Consider the following 18262-nt stretch of genomic DNA (forward strand, 5'->3'; position numbering starts at 1 on the left):
ATTGTGAGAATTAGAGAGGGAGAGAAAGGTGTTCATGTGGGATAAATAAAAAAAATAAAAAATAAAAAATAAAAAAATAAAAAAGAAAGAAAGAGAAAAAGAGGCATGATACATGTCAAAAGAAGATAAGGCTAAAAAGAGCAGTCGAGTTGGGTTTTTTGGATTCAATTTCACCAACCCGACAGTATTTTCCTTCTAGTTTCAACTTTCTAATTCAATTCCACTTGACCACCAGAAGAAACTGCCAAAAATCGATCAAGTCGGACTTAATTTGTAGCATTCTTATTTCACCAACCCAATATTTTTCACGTTTTATTTTTACCATCTTAATTTCCTTTAATTCTATGATTTCATCATTTGCTTTTGTAACTCTTTTAGGCACATTGATTAATCGGCCTATTCCAAAATATACTTAAAAACACAAAGAAGAAAAAAAGTAGTCCACTTCTTTATAATTACTTAATTAGCACTCTTTCTTCCCTAGATAAATCAAACATTTAGAATGATACAATTATTAATATCTTTCATTTTATATTAAAGATGCTATACTATTTTTGATAAAATTTATATAAAATTAGACTTACACTTTTCGTAATTTTTTGAAAAATCTCACATTTTTACAAATTAGTATTATTATTAATTTATTATACTTAATTTTCTCTTACATGCCAATTAAGATTTTAAAACAGATTAGAACTCATGATTTTGTTAGAATAAAACAACCAAACATTAAATAAATTAGAAGAAAGAAAAAGATATTAATTTGGAATAGGCTTTAAGAGCATCTTCAATAGCATCGGCAAACACAAAATCATCTTTATTTTAGAGATTCTAACTATAAAATAGTTCTCCAACAGCTTCTTTAAAACTCAAAAAGTTTTTTTCTAATGAAAAGTTATTCTCCAAACTTGATGTGTTATTGTTCATTAGCAAAAGAATAAAATAGTATAAAAAAAATTAGTGAAGAAAAGAGTGGGAATGGGAGTATGGGAATATATGTGTTAAAAAATGAATAAAAAATAATATTTAAATAAGATAGATAAATGATGAATAATCTATTAAAAAATGCATTTTAAAAAGTAGATTGATAAAATATAAAATATAGAAAAACAGCCGCTCTAAAAGGTGGGGGGTGTCACAAGCCTAAGTCCCCACCCAGTATCTATGTTGCCAAACCTAAGGCCCTTCTCTACCCCATCCTCACATTAGTGTGGTTAAGTGTGTCGGTGACATAAAATAAAGAATTTTCAATAAAGAGTATGGATTACTGTAACTTAAAAATGTATCTTACTTTCGCATTAAAAAAGGAAAATGCATCTTGCTGAAGGCAAAGCAATATCAAAATATTTATTTTATCACATCATGTCATAAGAAATGACCCAAAAGATAAGCCATGTCCAATCGTGGGACCAAAGTATGATATATGTGTTATTAATAAAGGCAATTTGAGCTCAATGGTGCCCGTGTACCAATAAAATCTATCTACAAAAAACCATCAATTGGATTGGATCCTCCGCAACTACAATTGTCCTGCACTGTTGTGACGTACAGTACATATCTCTCTCTTTCTCTGTCTGTTCCAAATCGCCGGCCACATTTCCGGTGACCCATCACCGGAACCAGACCAGAAAAATCATTGGACCATCCATCCACCACCAAGAATGGAAGACCACCATGGAAGTAGTAGGGCATATCTGCAACTATTCATGGATGAGGCCACCTTGTACAACCGCATTGTGCTTGGGAGTCTCTTGCCAATGAAACTGTGGGACCCACTACCTCACTTCATACAGTCGTGGGTTCGCAACTGCATTGGTGGTACTGTAATCTACTTCTTCTCTGCCTCCCTCTGGTGCTTCTACATTTATTATCTCAACCGCAATCTTTATTTTCCTACAGGTATATTTATATTGCTTTTTTAGTTGGGTTCAATTCACAATCACAGTAGTACCGTTGCTTTGTTTTTGGTGTTTTCCATATTTTCGTTGTTTGATTTGGACTTTGGACCAGTTGGCTTTGATTTGAGAAGTGGGTTTTTCTTAATCTGTTTTTTATATTGTTGCTTAAACAAAGTAATCTTGATGACTGTAATATAAGATTAAATTATGGATGCTATTTTGTTTATTTAAAACATTTTCGGAGTAAATATAAGTTTTTGTTTTTTTCTTTGATATAAGTCTGTTGCTCAGTTTAATTATATTTGGGTTCTTCTTCTTTTTTTGGAAGGTTAAATGAGGATCGGAAATTTTTTGTCTGTTTAGTGCTGTTGTTGTTGCTGTTGCTGTTGTTGTGATTTTATTATTATTATTATTATTATTATTTTTTATTCTGAACTTTATTTAATATGGTTTTGCTCTGTTGATCTGTTCTCGGTGTTGAATTCGTGTTAACACTTTTTAATTATTTTTCTTTAATTAGTAATTCGTGAAGTTTTATTGATATGACCGGAAAAAAATTGGCAAATGCCTTTTTTAAGCAAAAATTGTATTGTTTTGCCATCTTTTCCAAGCTAATTAGAAAAATATCATTCTTTTGTAATTCGATTTGAAATAAATCGAGTTTTAAAAACAAAAAATTTCTGCAGCCTTATAGTGGCATTTTAAGGAGCCTATAGTAACGTTTTAAGAACCTATAGTGGCGTTTTGAAACTTGACCTCCATGAATTCGAGTTATAGGCATTTTTTTTTATCTATAACTCAAGTTCATGGAGATCGAGTTACAAAATGTCACTATAGGTCCTTAAAACGTCATTATAGGCTCTTTAAAAACGCCACTATAGGACCTAATTTGATTTTTCTCAAATCGAGTTTTAAAGGAATGGTATTTTCTTAATTAGTTTGGGAATAGGGCAAAACGCTACATAATTTGCGTGAAAAGGGCATTTGCACATTTTCTCCCGATATGACTATTGTAAAGGCATATGATGACAAAGTTGCTGGTAAACAGCCTGTAGTAGAGATACAATAGGTAAAACTACAAGTAGCTTAAATTAGGTGAGAATGGTGGAGTTAGTTAATAAGTCTGTGTACACATGTCAGGGTCTGGTATGATTGAATTAGGGTTGGTTATGTTTGTTCCACACTCTGCGAAGGTGGTTATGGTTTATATATATTGGGGCTTGTACGAGAATTACAGTAATGAAGAGTAATAGAATTTCATTTTCATTAAATCCTTCTCTCCAGTTTTTCTCTGTTTCTTTTCTTCTTCCTTCCTTGCATTGCTTTACTTTTCATGGTATCAGAGCCACTATTAATGACTTTTGCTCCGAGCTCTAGTTCTTCAACAACTCCTTCCACCATTACTACCACAAGTCCTTTGGTGAATCCATCATTACTGCTCTTGTCAAATATGTTGAGTATGATGACGATGAAGCTAGATTTCACAAATTATATTGTGTGAAAACATCAAATTGTTGTGATTCTTGAAGCTTATGCCATGATTGGTTTTCTTAAAGATTCGTGTGTAGCTTCTAATTCTTTCTTGAAAGATAGTTCTGGAAATTTCACTAGAGAGCCAAACCCAGAGTATTTCAATTGGAAAAGCAGAGAGCAAGCTCTTTTCACCTTCATCAATTCCACTCTATCTCCGTCAATTCTAGCCATCACCGTGGGTCAGAAATCTGCGAAGGGAGTTTGGAAGGTGCTTGAAAAGAGGTTTGCTTCTGTATCTCACTCTCATGTTTTGAGTTTGAGAAATGAATTGTTGAGTATTAAGAACGGTTCTGAAAGCATGGATAATTTCTTTCAAAGAATTAAAAGAAGCTAAGGATAGATTGAGTTCTGTTGCTGTTTTCATTGATGAAGAAGAGCTTATACATTTAATTTTAGAAGCTTTACCCAATGAATGTAGTGCATTTTGTTCTGCAATAAGGACTTGTAATGATGTGGTTACTATAGAAGAGTTGAATACTTTGTTGAATGTTGAAGAGAGAGCTATTAAGAAGAAATCTGAAACTAGGGATACAGCTATGGCTATGATCCTTCAGAGTGGATTTAATCAGATTAATAATGGAGGTAGAGACAGAAATGGCAATTAGAGGGGTCGTGACAGAGGATTCAATAATTTTGGCCCTATTTTTAGATTTAATAATGGTCAATCCTCTGGAAATGCAACTATTACCTCTCAATTTCCTGGTTTTCAACCACAGTCTCAACTTAGAATGGTTTTCCTTCATTTCAGTCTCAAGGACAATCTCAGACTTCAAGACCTACTTGTCAAATTTGTGGCAAGAATGGTCATTTTGCCTTGGACTGCTATCATCACATGAATTTTGCCTACCAAGGCAGACATGCTTCAGCCAAGCTAGTATCTATGGTAGCAACTGCAACTGCTAATTCTGCTTCAGCAAATACATCAAATTGGCTTACTAATACAGATTGTTTTGACCATGTTACACCTGATCTCTCTTAACTTTCACTGACACTCAAGCTATTGCTGGTCATGAAACTGTAACTATTGGCAATGGGCAAGAGTTGCCTATGACTCATGTTGGTAATGGTAAGCTTCATACACCTTCTCATTGTTTTCATTTAGATAATATCCTTAGGGTTCCTAAATTAGCTTTAAATCTATTATATGTCCATAAACTCTGTTTACAAAACAATGCCTTTTGCTATTTTGATGCCAATCAATTCTTAATTATAGATTTGCCTATGGGGAAGCTTCTTTATCAAGGCTTGAGTAAGGATGGTGTGTATCCCATTCCCTTCCCTTCACAACTCTTTGCTGATTCTGCTATTTCTTCATTTCTTACTTTCAAGTCTTCTGTTAATGCTCCTATTTCCAATGAAGCAATGTTGTGGCATCAAAGATATGGTCATCCTTGTTCCAAGCTTCTTCACTCTACCTTATCTTCTTTCAATAACAGTGTTAAAATTTCTATACATGATGACATTTGTTCTCAATGTAAATCTTGTATAAGTGCTAAGATTCTCAAACTTCCTTTTCCAAAGCATATTATGTCTAGTACTTCTCCTTTACAACTTCCTTTTCCAAAGCATATTATGTCTACTACTTCTCCTCAAACTTCCTTTTTCAAAGCATATTATGTCTAGTACTTCTCCTTTACAACTTGTTCACAGTGATGTTTGGGGCCCTGCTCCTATTACTTCTATTCTTGGCTATAAATTCTATATCATTTTTGTTGATGACGTCACTAGATTCACCTGGTTATTTCTTCTTAAACATAAATATGAAGTGTTTATTGTTTTCTTGCATTTTAAAGCTCTTGTTGAGAATTAATTTGGGTCTAAAATCAAAACACTTAGAACTAATGGTGGGGATGAGTATACTAGTAATCATTTTAAGTCTTTTTGTTTGGATCATGGCATTCAACATCAGTTGTCATGCCCTTATACACCTTAGTAAAATGGTGTTGCTGAAAGAAAACATAAGCACATAGTTAAGAGTGGTCTTTCCATGCTTCATCAGTCTAATCTTCCCTCTTCTTACTGGTGTTATGTTTTTAGCAATGCCATTTATTTGATTAATAGGCTTCCCTCTTCAGTTTTAGCTTTTAAGTCTCCTTGGGAATTGTTATTTCACTCTGTTCCTTCTTTGCATTCTTTGAAGAAATTTGGTCATGCTTGCTTTCCTCTTATTAAGCCCTATACTAATCACAAGCTTTAGCCTAAGTCTACTCAATGCATTTTCATATGGTATCCTCCTTTATCCAAAGGGTATACTTGTTTTGATCCTCATACTCAAAAGATTTACATCACTTCCCATGTTATTTTCCATGAATCTGAATTCCCTACTCTTCCTATAGTCTTATCTGATTCTCAGCATCTCTTCATCTAACAATCCTCCTTTTGACCTTTGGACCTCTACCCTTTTACCCAATTCTTCCACTTCTTCTTTATCTGCTGTCTCTGAAGCTTTTCCTTCTATCATTTCACCCTTTTTTTGTGTCTAGTGAGTCTTCTAGTGTTCTTGCCACTTTAGCTGATGTTACTCTTCCTTCCTCTAGTATTGTTCCCTCCTCGAGTCAAGTTGAGTCCCCACCTCTTGCTGCTACTGAGTCCATAATTGAGTCCACTACTCCATTTTTTTCCATTTACTTCTTCTTCCCTTCCAAATACTCATCCTATGCTTACCAGATCCAAACATGGCATCTTCAAGCCCAAAGCATATGCAGTTGTGAGAAATTATGTTCAAGAAAAGCCTCTTACATTTCATGTTGCTTCAAGGTTTCCACACTAGGTTGAAGCTATGGATTCTATGTATAATTCTCTCTTAAAACAAAATACTTGGTCTATAGTCCCTCTTCCATTTGGTAAGAATGTGGTTCATTATAAATAAGTGTACAAAATTAAAAGGAGTAATGATGGGTCCATTGCTAGGTATAAAGCAAGGTTGGTTGCTAAGGGTTTTTGGTAGCAATATGGCTTGGGCTATGAGGAGACCTTTAGTCTTGTTGTTAAGCCTGCCATTGTTAGGATCATTTTAGCATTGGCTGTATAGAATCATTAGTCTTTGAAGCAGTTGGATGTGTCCAATGCTTTTCTTCATGGGTTGCTTCAAGAGGAGGTTTTTATGTCTCAACCTCTAGGTTATGTGGATCCCGCTCATCCGGATCATGTTTGTAAATTGCATAAAGCCATTTATGGTCTTAAACAGGCTCTTAGGGCCTAGTTTGATAGATTTACTTCTTAGCTCTTTCATATTGGCTTCCAAGTTTCTTCTACAGGTTGTAACTTGTTTATTCTACATCATGGTTCTTTTGTAGTTTATCTTCTCCTTTATGTGGATGACATCATTATTATTGGTAATAGTCTTCCATTCGTTGATTATCTTGTTTCAAGACTTGCTGCTGTCTTTGATTTGAAAGATCTTGGCCCCCTTGCTTTCTTTCTTGGACTTCATATTAAGTATACTTCTCAAGGCTTATTTGTGCATCAATCCAAGTATGCCTTGGATTTGCTCACCAAATTCAATATGTTGGACTGCAAGCCTTGCCTTAGTCCATGCTCTCCTACAATTCATGTCAACTCTCAGAATAGCTCTTTGCTTCCTGATCCTATTGTCTTTAGGAGCATGGTTAAGGCTTTGCAATATTTGACTTTTACCAGGCCTGATTTGGCTTACTCTGTCTAGCAGGTTTGTCAATTTATGAGTCATCCTACTCAACATCACTTAGTGGCAGCCAAGAGAATTCTTAGATATCTCAAGGGTACATTGCATCATGGAATCCATTTTCAGGTAGGTCCTTTGATCCTTTCATCTTATTGTGATGTTGATTGGGCTAGTAATCCTCTTGATAGAAAGTCTAATACTGGTATGGTGGTGTTCTTGGGTAACTCTCCTAATACTTGGTCTGCTAAGAAGTAGCTTACTGTGGCTAAATCTTCAATGGAGGCAGAATATAGAGCCTTAACTACCACTGCTGCAGAGTTGAGTTGGATTAGGATGATTCTTAAAGACTAGGGTGTTTTCTTGTCTTTGCCTCCTATGCTTTGGTGTGATAATGTCTCTGCATTGTCTTTGGCTTCCAATCCCCTTTTTCATGCTAGGAGCAAGCATATTGAAGTTGATTATCATTATATTAGGGAGAAAGTTATTGGTAAGGAATTGAAGGTTAATTTCATCTTCACTCTTGATCAACTAGCTGATATTTTTACCAAAGCTCTCTCTTCTCCATGATTTCTTGATCTTGCTCACAAATTGATGGGAGTTCCTCTCTTCAGTTTGAGGGGGGGATGTAAAGGCATACGATGACAAAGTTGCTGGTGAACGACCTGTAATAGAGATACAATAGGTAAAACTGCAAGTAGCTTAAATTAGGTAAAAACAGTGGAGTTAGTTAGTAAGTCTGTGTACATAGGGGTGTCCAGGAGACCCGTGGACCCGCTTAACCCGGTCAACCCGCCGCCACCCGACCCGATAACTCTGGCGGTCAAACGCGGGTTCCGAACTGTCAAACCCGACCTCCGGCGGGTTGGTTGGCGGTTTTGCATTTCAAAACCGGCGAAACTCGACCCGAACCGATACTTTTGGAGTTTCTGGCGAAATATTACACAACCCAAACCAATCGCCGATATTTTTAAACGTTTCCGGCGAAATATTAAGCAACCCAGACCAAATCTTCCATACCTTTAACGTTTCCGGCGAAATATTCATCATACCAGACCAAATCCGGCGAGATCTCGTCGTTATCTGAGGAAATCTAGGCCAGATCTCGACGGATCCGGCCAGATTTCGTCGTATCTGGCCAGATTTCGGCTAGATCTCGCCGGATCCGGCCAAAATCGGCCCCCGAAATAAAACCCGAAACCGACCCGATACAACCCGAAACCGACAAGACTCGAACCGAAAAATCTAGCCAGTTGTCCGGGTCGGTTTCGGGTCAAATTTTAATCCACCCGATTAATTCGGGTTGGGTCCGGGTTGGGCACAAACCCGACCCGGCCTGACCCGTGGACACCCCTATGTGTACACATGTCAGGGTCTGGTATGATTGAATTAGGGTTGGTTATGTTTGTTCCACACTCTGTGAAGGTGGTTATGGTTTATATATATTGGGGCTAGTACGAGAATTATAGTAATGAAGAGTAATAGAATTTCATTTTCATCAAATCCTTCTCTCTAGTTTTTCTCTGTTTCTTTTCTTCTTCTTTCCTTGCATTGTTTTGCTTTTCAACTATATGAGAGTTACGTTGAGTTCATGATGATACTGATGATCACGAAGCAACGTAAAAATTACAAAATTTCAACGTAAAGTTACAGTTTTTATTTTTTGGGTTTCTCAGTTGATGAACGTTATCATGGCCACTATTATTTCCACCCTGCCTGCAAAGTTTCAAGTGGATTTTAAAATAAATCATTAAGAAAAGAATATGGTCAGTGGCCAGTATTTGTTTTAGTGCTTTATTTTCTTATAATATTTTACAAATACAATTTTTCTCGTGTCTAATTTTACGATCTATTGATTTGTGTAATTGTGATCCGTGAGTAGTAAATAGAAAATAATACTTCCATTTAGACATAAAGTATCTGTGAATCTACCCCAAGAAGGAATTGTTCACTTTGGGTTTAGGTGTGACCCTCACAAATTTGCTCAATCCCACATCGGGGAGAGACGCCTCACACCATTGCCTTATAAGCATTGAGCCTAAGGAAGGGTGTACTAATCATGTGTGCACACGCCTCCCACCCTTGCCTTATGATTGTTTTTGTAAAATAATATATCAAGATTATAATTTATAAGGGAAGGTTTAAATATAGAAGAAAATTTTATTATAATATATATATATATATATATGAGAGAGAGAGAGAGAGAGAGAGAGAGAGAGAGAGAGAATAATCACATATAAAATTGTGAAACTTCAAAATTTTATATTATTCCAAGGTTAACTAAAAATCAAACTTCTTCAATTTATATAGACTATAGATTATAATATTATAGACACATGATATATAAAAAAGCTGTCAAAAAAATTGGTAACATTTTCGTAAGGATGTTACCAAAACCCATATTACCAAATAAGCTATCAAATAAGTTGTCAAAACCCATATTTTAAAGAGATTAAATTCGGTAAGGATGTGGTATAAAACCCATGTTTTATCCCTCCAATCTCAGTATGCCATATTATTTTATCATATATTTAAGAATAGCCATAACCACACCTAGTCAATTTTAATACTCGAACAAATTACCTACAAAAGTGAATTTATAAAGAAGACAAGAGGTGAAGAAAATGTGGTTGAAAAAAAAAGGTGTTGCGTTGGTTTTGGTTATACATGTGGTGTGGGGCAAGGGCATGAACATTTTTTTTTAAGTAAGCTTATGAAAAAAAAAATTATATTAGAGTAATGTTATCTTTAAAATATTTTTACAACAAATTTTAGTTAACAATATTTTTATAATAAATTTTAGTGAACAATAAATTATTATTATTATTGTTATTATTATTATTGAAAAGTATTTTTTTAATAAGTATTATTAAATAGTTGATTTAAGTATGAAATAAACTCTATGTCAAAAAAAAAATATAAAATAAACTTCTTTATATATACATTATTATTTTTGATAATTTATAATTCAAACTGCTATTTTTATAAATACCAGTCAAACACCCAACCCCACGTGCAGCGCACTAAAAAAGAAAAAACCCATCAATGGTTATTGAAATGGATCATCCCCAAAGCCGCACTATTCATTTGTTGCCACACGATTAATTTCGGAATCTTCTACTTATATATACTCTGTTCCAACTCACACCTCCCATTCCAAATCGCCGGCAACATTTCCGTCGGCGATCACCGGAACCCGACCCGAGAAATCATTGGACCATCCACTACCAAACATGGATGACCATGGTGATGCATATCTGCAACTATTCATGGATGAGACCACCTTTTACAACCGCATTGTGCTTGGGAGTTTCTTGCCAATGAAACTGTGGGACCCACTACCCCACTTCATCCAGACATGGGTCCGCAACTACATTGGTGGAACTTTAGTCTACCTCCTCTCTGGCTTCCTCTGGTGTTTCTACATTTATTATCTCAAGCGCAATGTTTTTGTTCCTAAAGGTATATATGCGTTTTGTGTTGGGTTTAATTCACAATTATGTTGCTTTTGTTGTTCTTGTGATTTTTAATGTTTTGGATGTTTGGTTTGGACTAGTTTACGCCGATATGAGATGGGTTTTGCTTGGTTGTTAATTCTTAATCTGTTTTTGCATTGCTTAAACATATAGTAATCTAGATGACTGGAATATGAGATTATAAATGTAATTCTTTGATTTTGATTCCTGATTTCTTATAAATTTCTTCTTCTTTTTTTGTTGGGGTAAATTTCATTATAGTAGTTGATTTTTGCGGTTTTTGACATTGATATCCGTTGGGTTTTGCTGAATCTGAATCTGGGTTCTATTTGAAAGTTAATTGAGGATTGGAAATTTTTTGTCTGCATAATGGTTTCTTCTGAGCTTAGGCACCTTATTATTTATTGATTTACATGCTTTATTTCAATTTGTTTTGCTCTGTTCTAGGCACTGTATTATTTATTTATTTAAACCCTGTCTGCATAATTGTGTTTGGATTTTAAAGTTAATCGTAAAGTATCATCAATGACCAGTGTTTGTTTTAGTGTTTTATTTTCAGTTGTGTTGTCAGATGCATTTCTTTTTTAGTGTCAGTTTTGGATCTGAGATGGTCTAGACTTTTCAGTTAATTGTAGGGTAAAATAATAGTCACTGCCTGTATGATTCCATTGTTTCTTTGTTTTTCTTTGGTGTCAATGGGGTCTTGTTTGGTTGTCAGTTCAATCTGCGTCTAAAATTTTGCTCTGTCCATGAGTGGATACGTGTCTATTCCATTTGCTGCCACCTGTTTCTGCACCGGTACTTTCTTATCACATGATAAGGAACAAAATAATTGTTTGATTGAACTCACTAATCCAGTAGCTATCACCTGTTATGGTGTGTTGAGAGAAAAATAGGGGAATGCTTCCTAAAAGAAAAACCGAAACGAATGAAGGAATGTGTATGTTAAACTTTCAGGATTTTAGAAATGATCTATGCTGTGATCTTTGATCTCTTGAGAGTAGAAAGTTTTGTATCTCGAGTACCATTTTTTCTGCTAATCTATGGGATCCGGATTAGATAGTAATTAGACTGGAACAATTTCAATTTAAAATAAAAAGGGTTATTCTTGTGCTGTCAGATTTTCAGCTTTCTCATCAATAAGATTTTCTCTTCCACTAATGCTACTTCCTAAATTAAATGGCTTAAGGATGAGTAGAACAATTTTAAGCACAAAGCTTGATAAGTAGACCTCTGCTTCTGCCCCTTGCCCTTAGTAAGGCCTAAAATTTTTTGCATTAAGCTTTCATGTCATGGAAATTTGTGGAAAATTTCTAATTGTCAAGAAGCTATATATTGAATACTTTCACATTCTATGACACAACTTTGAGGGCTTCTTTTAATGTAATGTGCTGAATATCTGTTATTACTTGTAACTTTTTTTATGCAATGTTATCTATCCTGGAATTAACATTTGATTAAATAGTCATAGATGTGTCATAATACTGTCTGAACTAATGTTTTAAAGTTTGGAAGGAGCGAGAGGATAAAGGGAGGAAACTGACGGGAGAAGGGAGTAGATATCCTTCCCCTCTTTTGGTTGCAGAGTGGAATGGAGAGAAAAGATAAGTTATCATGTTCATTGACAATTATAGAGAGAGAAGTTTTAAGGGTTGGCTTGATAATTAACATTATGATCATTTTTTTTTTGATATATCAATAGGTGGGGGTGAGGGGATTTGAATCTTGGATGTCCCGGTTGGAAACTCTAGGAGGTGCCAACTAGTTAAACTTACCAGTCTCTTGGCAACACTATGATAAATTGTTAAGGTGTAAAGTACTGAAAATTCATTAAAGCAGGTATCCCTTACCTTTGAATTCTCCCAATTTGAGGACATTAGAAAAGTAAACTTTGAGGGGGTATGGTACCCCTCCCAACTCCCCTCAAATCTTCTCTGCCTCCTCCTATATATATATATATATATATATTTTTTTTTTTTTTCTTTTAAAGAAAAAATCTGAAGAGGGAGAAGGTGTGTCACCCACCTCTTCCCCTCTCCTTCCCTTTTCTCCCCCTCATTCCAAAGGCATTTCTACAAGGCATGCTGAAATATAGCTTGTAATGTGCATTTAACTTTGTCTTGTTTTGATTTTCGTTCCTTGTTGATTCCTTTGTGTTGCATAAGTTCAGGATAATACTGTCTGAACTTAACTAACTCTAGATAGTTTATGAAACATTGAATTGATCTATTATATTTTAAACACCTAAGTGGTTGCTGTTTAATTCTTGAAACTTCAGCTGACAATTGTTCTCCATTGTATGTTGATATTTTTATGAGAGAATCTATTCCATCTAGGCCCATGTTAACATCTTTGTTGGATATGTTGAATACCCTTGCTGCAGATGCCATTCCATCTAATAAGGCCATGCTCTTGCAAATGTATGTTGCCATGAAAGCCATGCCATGGTACTGTGCTCTTCCAACTCTTTCTGAGTACATGGTTGAAAATGGCTGGACAAGATGCTTTTCAAGAATAAGTGATGTAGGTTGGCCTGCCTACTTTGTTTATTTAGCAATTTATCTTGTAATTGTGGAATTTGGAATTTATTGGATGCATAGGGAGCTGCACGACATTAAACCTCTGTATAAGTATCTTCATGCTACCCATCATATCTACAACAAACAGAATACTCTTTCCCCATTTGCTGGTAAGTTCTCAAATTTACTAAATTCAATCTCCACGGTTTTATCTCTAGTTGGCGGGTCTTGGATTTTGGATGCTTGTATGTGTAATCTTCGCCTTTTTTAGATTTACATAAGCTGACATAGATGCTGCACGTATATATATAAGAAGTATCATATCAGAAACATCTAATCCTGAAAATAATTTACATATCAGAACAGGGTGCGATTGGTACTGCTGAACTCTGAAAAGAATGTTAAGGGAGGTCCTAGGATTTATCCTTTCTTGCTTAAAATAATTTTATAGTGGAATTATTTTCCAGGGTGAAAGCATTTAAAGTATTCACTTGGTGCATATAATTCTCTTTTGGGTGAAATGATGATCCACCCCCAAATACTAGCTATGACAGCAGGAACTATGTTGAATATAACTCCGGCTTTTATGGAAAAAGTCATTCAACGTTCATGGATATGATCATACTACACACATATTGTCCTGCACAAGAAAATTTAGGGAAAAAAAGATCTGGGGATTTGGAAATATGCCATTACAAGTTATGCCTTATCCTCTTCTTCATATTCTCTAAATAAAATCATCATTGGATCTCATTTACTGAATTTGACCATGACTATGAAAATCTCTATACCAAATAGCCTTTCTCTCGTGTAAAGTTCCCATCCTACCAAAAGTGTGATAAACCATGTTTTGCCCATTAGGTGATTCTCTACCAGATTTTTGACACAAACATATAGGGAATGAGGATGAGAAAAAGACTGCACTCAAGCCATAGGATCCACGTGAAATGTGTGCTATCTAATTTCTAAAGTCATCTTTCTTTTTGTTTCAATATATATATGTGTGTGTGTGTGTGTGGCTGTCATGGTTGAATTTTGTTGCTTTGTTCTTAGTTTACATTTGCAAGCATAAGTATGCTACAACCTCATACCTGGCTCAATTGCTACGTTTGATTGGAGAGTGTGAAAACTGAATCCTAGAAATTTTAATTGCTTGAACTGCCAGTTTTTCAGTTAGATGATCATGAGGAGGATATGTCCCTTTCTCTTTACAGAAACGTTTCTTTCTACAAAGATATGATAATATGATTCATTAAAAGAACGTATTCTTGAAGCTGCATAATGCATATTTTTATTCTTTAGTTGTATAAAAGCTTATTGGATTTACTGGCTTTCATCTTGGTTCTCGTTTTTTTTTTTTTTTTTTTTTGTGTGTGTGGGGGGGGGGGGGGGGGGGTGGGGGGAGAAGGGAGGAATTAAGTGTCATCAAGCTAGAAGCCCATTGTCACTGGTTCTCATGTTCATTACATGACATTGATATTGTATTCTTTGGTTTATACTTGATGCAACAGTATGGTTTCCTCTTGGCCATGTTTCTCTTGGACTCTGACATCCATTATCATATCTTCACTTTACTTTTGGAAAACTAAAGGGGGTGGGGTTTACCTAATTGTGGGGCAAGGAGGAGAGGATTTCTAAAATGTTATAGGGTGTTATATGATTAACTGCAGTCTCATTCAATTTTCCATGCGATCAAGTTTGGGTGGGGACCAAGTATATTATTTTACTGAAGGGAAGTGCTCCATTTGGTTTGACAATGAATTCTGAGTTGTAATGCTCCACTGAGGGAAGCTTAGAATTAGGCTGTGTCAGTTTGACTCATTCAAGTTGCTTCCTGTTTTGGCTCAGAGAAAATTTAGGACCACATCTTTTTCTGCCATGACTTTGCCAGTGGTGGAGAAAATGTGGTGGGTCCATGTAAAAGTGATAGGCATCCACTCATAGTTTGCCACATCAGAGTTGTGGCAAAAATTGTGTTCCTAGAAGAACTATTTGGCTCAGCTCAAGCTCAAGTTGAACTAAAGTAAGTAGAGTTGCACTTGGCTTTTTCATGGAACTGCTCATCAGGGTACTTTTCCAACTTTGATTATAGTCACAGAAGAAAAAGATACTCTCAAGTTAAAACAGATTTGGTAAACCCTTATTGAAACATCAAATTAACGTTAAGGTGTATGTGTGCATTTGATAGCTGTTTATTTTTTATTTAACAAGTGCACATTTGGTTATTGTTAGGACTTAGGAATTTTGGATTGTGAAGGATTTTGTGAAAGAAAGAGAAGCCATGTTAGTGAAGGTGGACATAGAACTCTGTACGTGACCACAGTGGGTCCATAGTGGGTTCTTTTTTGTTTTTCTCTCTCACTTATCAGGCACAAAGTTTAGGTCACTTTAATATGCATTGGCCATTACGTATTCTTGGTTGGCTTCAATGGTTAATGATTTTTGTGGTCTATCACTTGGGCAGACCCCAGCCTATTTCAGTAATAAATCCCCAAAAATTAAAAGAAATAAAGAATCACTGTCCTTGGTCCTACTCCTTTCTAAGAATCAAACTTTAAGGGTCCGTTTGGATATAACTTATTTTGCTGAAAATTGAAAACTGAAAACTGAAAACACTGTAGCAAAATAATTTTTAAATATGTAAATAGTACCGTGTGACCTATTTTTAATGAAAAAGTTGCTAAAAAGTGAGATTTGTGGGTTTCGTGAACAGTGCATGAGACCCACTGGTGTGCACCCCACTACTTATTTTGCTGTGAACAGTGCACGGGTTGAAAAGTCAAAAACAACGGCAAAAAAAAAAAAAAAAAAAAAAAAAAAAAAAAAAGAAACACAAAAACGCAAACGCAGGAATTATAATTCCTATCCAAAAACTCACTAAAATGAAGAAAGTTCTCAATATGAGACGATTCTTTTAGGCCAAATGAAAATTTTTAGTCTTCATGGAGTTTGATTAAAGTGTAGGCTTTTCTTATTTGCTTCCAAGGCCAATTTAAGAACAGGTAGTAGTCGGCTATATACACTGTTCTGCAAAGTGGATTAGGATTGATAGGTACATTACTAGTTAATTGAAAGATAGTTAATATATTCTGGCTATGATGGGAGTTTATTTCTTTTGGGTTTTTGTAATTTGTAATATCTGATCGATCTTGTTGAAGAATCAAATTTTATCTAATTTTTTTTGGATTCCCTTCTTGAAAAGTTATTTTCTTTCTACATCATTTGCATCATCTTACATAGATGTGAATTAGATCTTATTATTTGAGGGGATTTAAAGCAACAAGCATAGGAAGCATGGCTCTATCTTTAATCTGACATTATTGTTTATTGGTTCACCTTTCTAAGCAATAAGCTCCCCTACATCTTCTATGTTATGTACAACGTTCATATACTTGAAACATTCAGCCTTATTATTAGAAGGTTGCATTTGTAAAGTCTTATTTAACTACATGAACTGATGATTATGACTTATATGTTATGTCAGGTTTGGCCTTTCACCCACTTGACGGAATATTGCAGGCTGTACCACATGTCATAGCACTATTTCTTGTACCAACCCATTTTACATCACACATAGCATTGCTATTCCTTGAGGCTATATGGACAGCAAACATTCATGATTGCATACATGCCAAAGCATGGCCTGTCATGGGTGCTGGCTACCACACCATTCATCATACTACATACCGTCATAACTACGGCCATTATACTATATGGATGGATTGGATGTTTGGCACTCTTCGTGATCCGCAGGATGATGAATCCAAGGTCTTGTGATGCTCTTGCCTTTGTTCCTGATTGGTCATTCAGTTATTCAACTTCAAAATGTATTCGGATTGCTTTCTTGTATGCTGTCTTTGTATGTAAGTCATGTTGGTTACTAGTTTCTCTTATATCCCATGACTAGAGAATATTTGAGATATGTTTTTATCTCAGGTAGAACTAATTCTCACAAACCCATGTACTCTCAAAAAATGGAGGTGTAGCAATGGATAAACTAGGTTTGCTCTCAAAATGTATATTTTCCGGTCTTCTTGTCCTTACACGTGCTTCATTAGGCCCCCAAATGCTCTAGAGATGCATGCACATCTAGAATGCCTGTAACTCTTGGAGGTCAGGTACCAGTTGTAAAGGTTCGATTGCCTTATATTTCACAAAAGGGTTTTAGTTAAACGTCTAGAATCTACACGACCATGTAGTGTCATCAGCTTTACAAAAATTCTTGCTGGCACAAGCTTTCCTTGGGGCATGTAATATGAAAATTTCTGGCATGTGCATCATGGAACGGGTGGGAGATTGATGTATATGCAATTGCTTTGTTCAAATAGACTTGCCTTGCATCCCTGACCTGAGCTGCAGTGGGTCTCTTTATTTTTGATGATCTGGATAAAACTTTTATTGTAAACAAAGAACGCAACGGGTTACAAAGGAGTGCCACAGACAGTGGCTTGCTCCATGAGAATTATATCAGAGAAACTAGAAGGAGCTGAGCACAAAACTAGCTAATCTATTGGACAAAGACCATGAAGCCAGGACGTGAGCAGCCATGCTAGCTTCTCTAGGGGTTCACTTAAACTCATTTAATTCTAATATTCTGATAGATATGTCATGCCAGTTTTGATATATGGTATATAATATGTCGATGTACTTGCTATGCAGTGTAAGGATATTTTTGGAGTAGATGGAGGAGGAGGGGAGAGTAAAGGGAATGGTGGTTATGATATATTAAAGAATTGCACATTTTAGCCAGTTTTCATTCTCCTCTCTTCAATCTCCCTCCATCCAAACGAAGGTAAATTACGAGCTAGGTTATCTGTACTGCTTCAATTACTTCTCAATGCTTGGAGCAAAGCATAAATCAAAGTACTTCGTAATGCATTTTTTTTTTTCTTCTTAAAACTACCACTTATTAATGCATGTAAAATTAAAGTACAATTTTGGTGATGGCACTATGGCATTTTATTTTGTCTATAAGAAAGTTATGTGCAAATATCCATCAATTTTCTACTATCAAACACTTTGCCACAATTTATACATAAGTCAATTTGTGATTGGATTACGTTACTGATACATAGATTCACCACGGCACTATGGGCACTTGGTAAAAAAAAATGAAAAGTAATCCTATCACTATATATATATATATATATAAGCAAGTTGTGGCAATGTTTATGTCCTTATACTTTTCCAACATCC

General features: G+C 35.4%; 1 protein-coding gene across 3 annotated transcripts; it reads left to right on the top strand.

The window, feature by feature from the left end:
- Positions 1-1507: 1507 nt before the first annotated feature.
- Positions 1508-17081, top strand: LOC112006614 (delta(7)-sterol-C5(6)-desaturase). 3 transcript variants are annotated; one of them, XM_024038918.2, is made up of 3 exons: positions 1508-1899; positions 12931-13236; positions 16551-17081. In XM_024038918.2, the coding sequence occupies exons 1-3, from the start codon at positions 1662-1664 to the stop codon at positions 16841-16843; spliced, it is 837 nt and encodes a 278-aa protein (XP_023894686.1). In that variant the 5' UTR covers positions 1508-1661; the 3' UTR covers positions 16844-17081. The 3 variants fall into 3 exon arrangements, with proteins under 3 accessions (XP_023894686.1, XP_023894687.1, XP_065635462.1); XM_024038919.2 differs by lacking the exon at positions 1508-1899 and adding an exon at positions 10100-10533; XM_065779390.1 differs by lacking the exon at positions 1508-1899 and adding an exon at positions 12100-12386.
- The last annotated feature ends 1181 nt before the right edge of the window (positions 17082-18262 follow it).

This window comes from Quercus suber, unplaced genomic scaffold (genome assembly GCF_002906115.3).
Source record: "Quercus suber isolate HL8 unplaced genomic scaffold, Cork oak 2.0 scaffold_207, whole genome shotgun sequence".
Lineage (NCBI taxonomy): Eukaryota > Viridiplantae > Streptophyta > Magnoliopsida > Fagales > Fagaceae > Quercus > Quercus suber.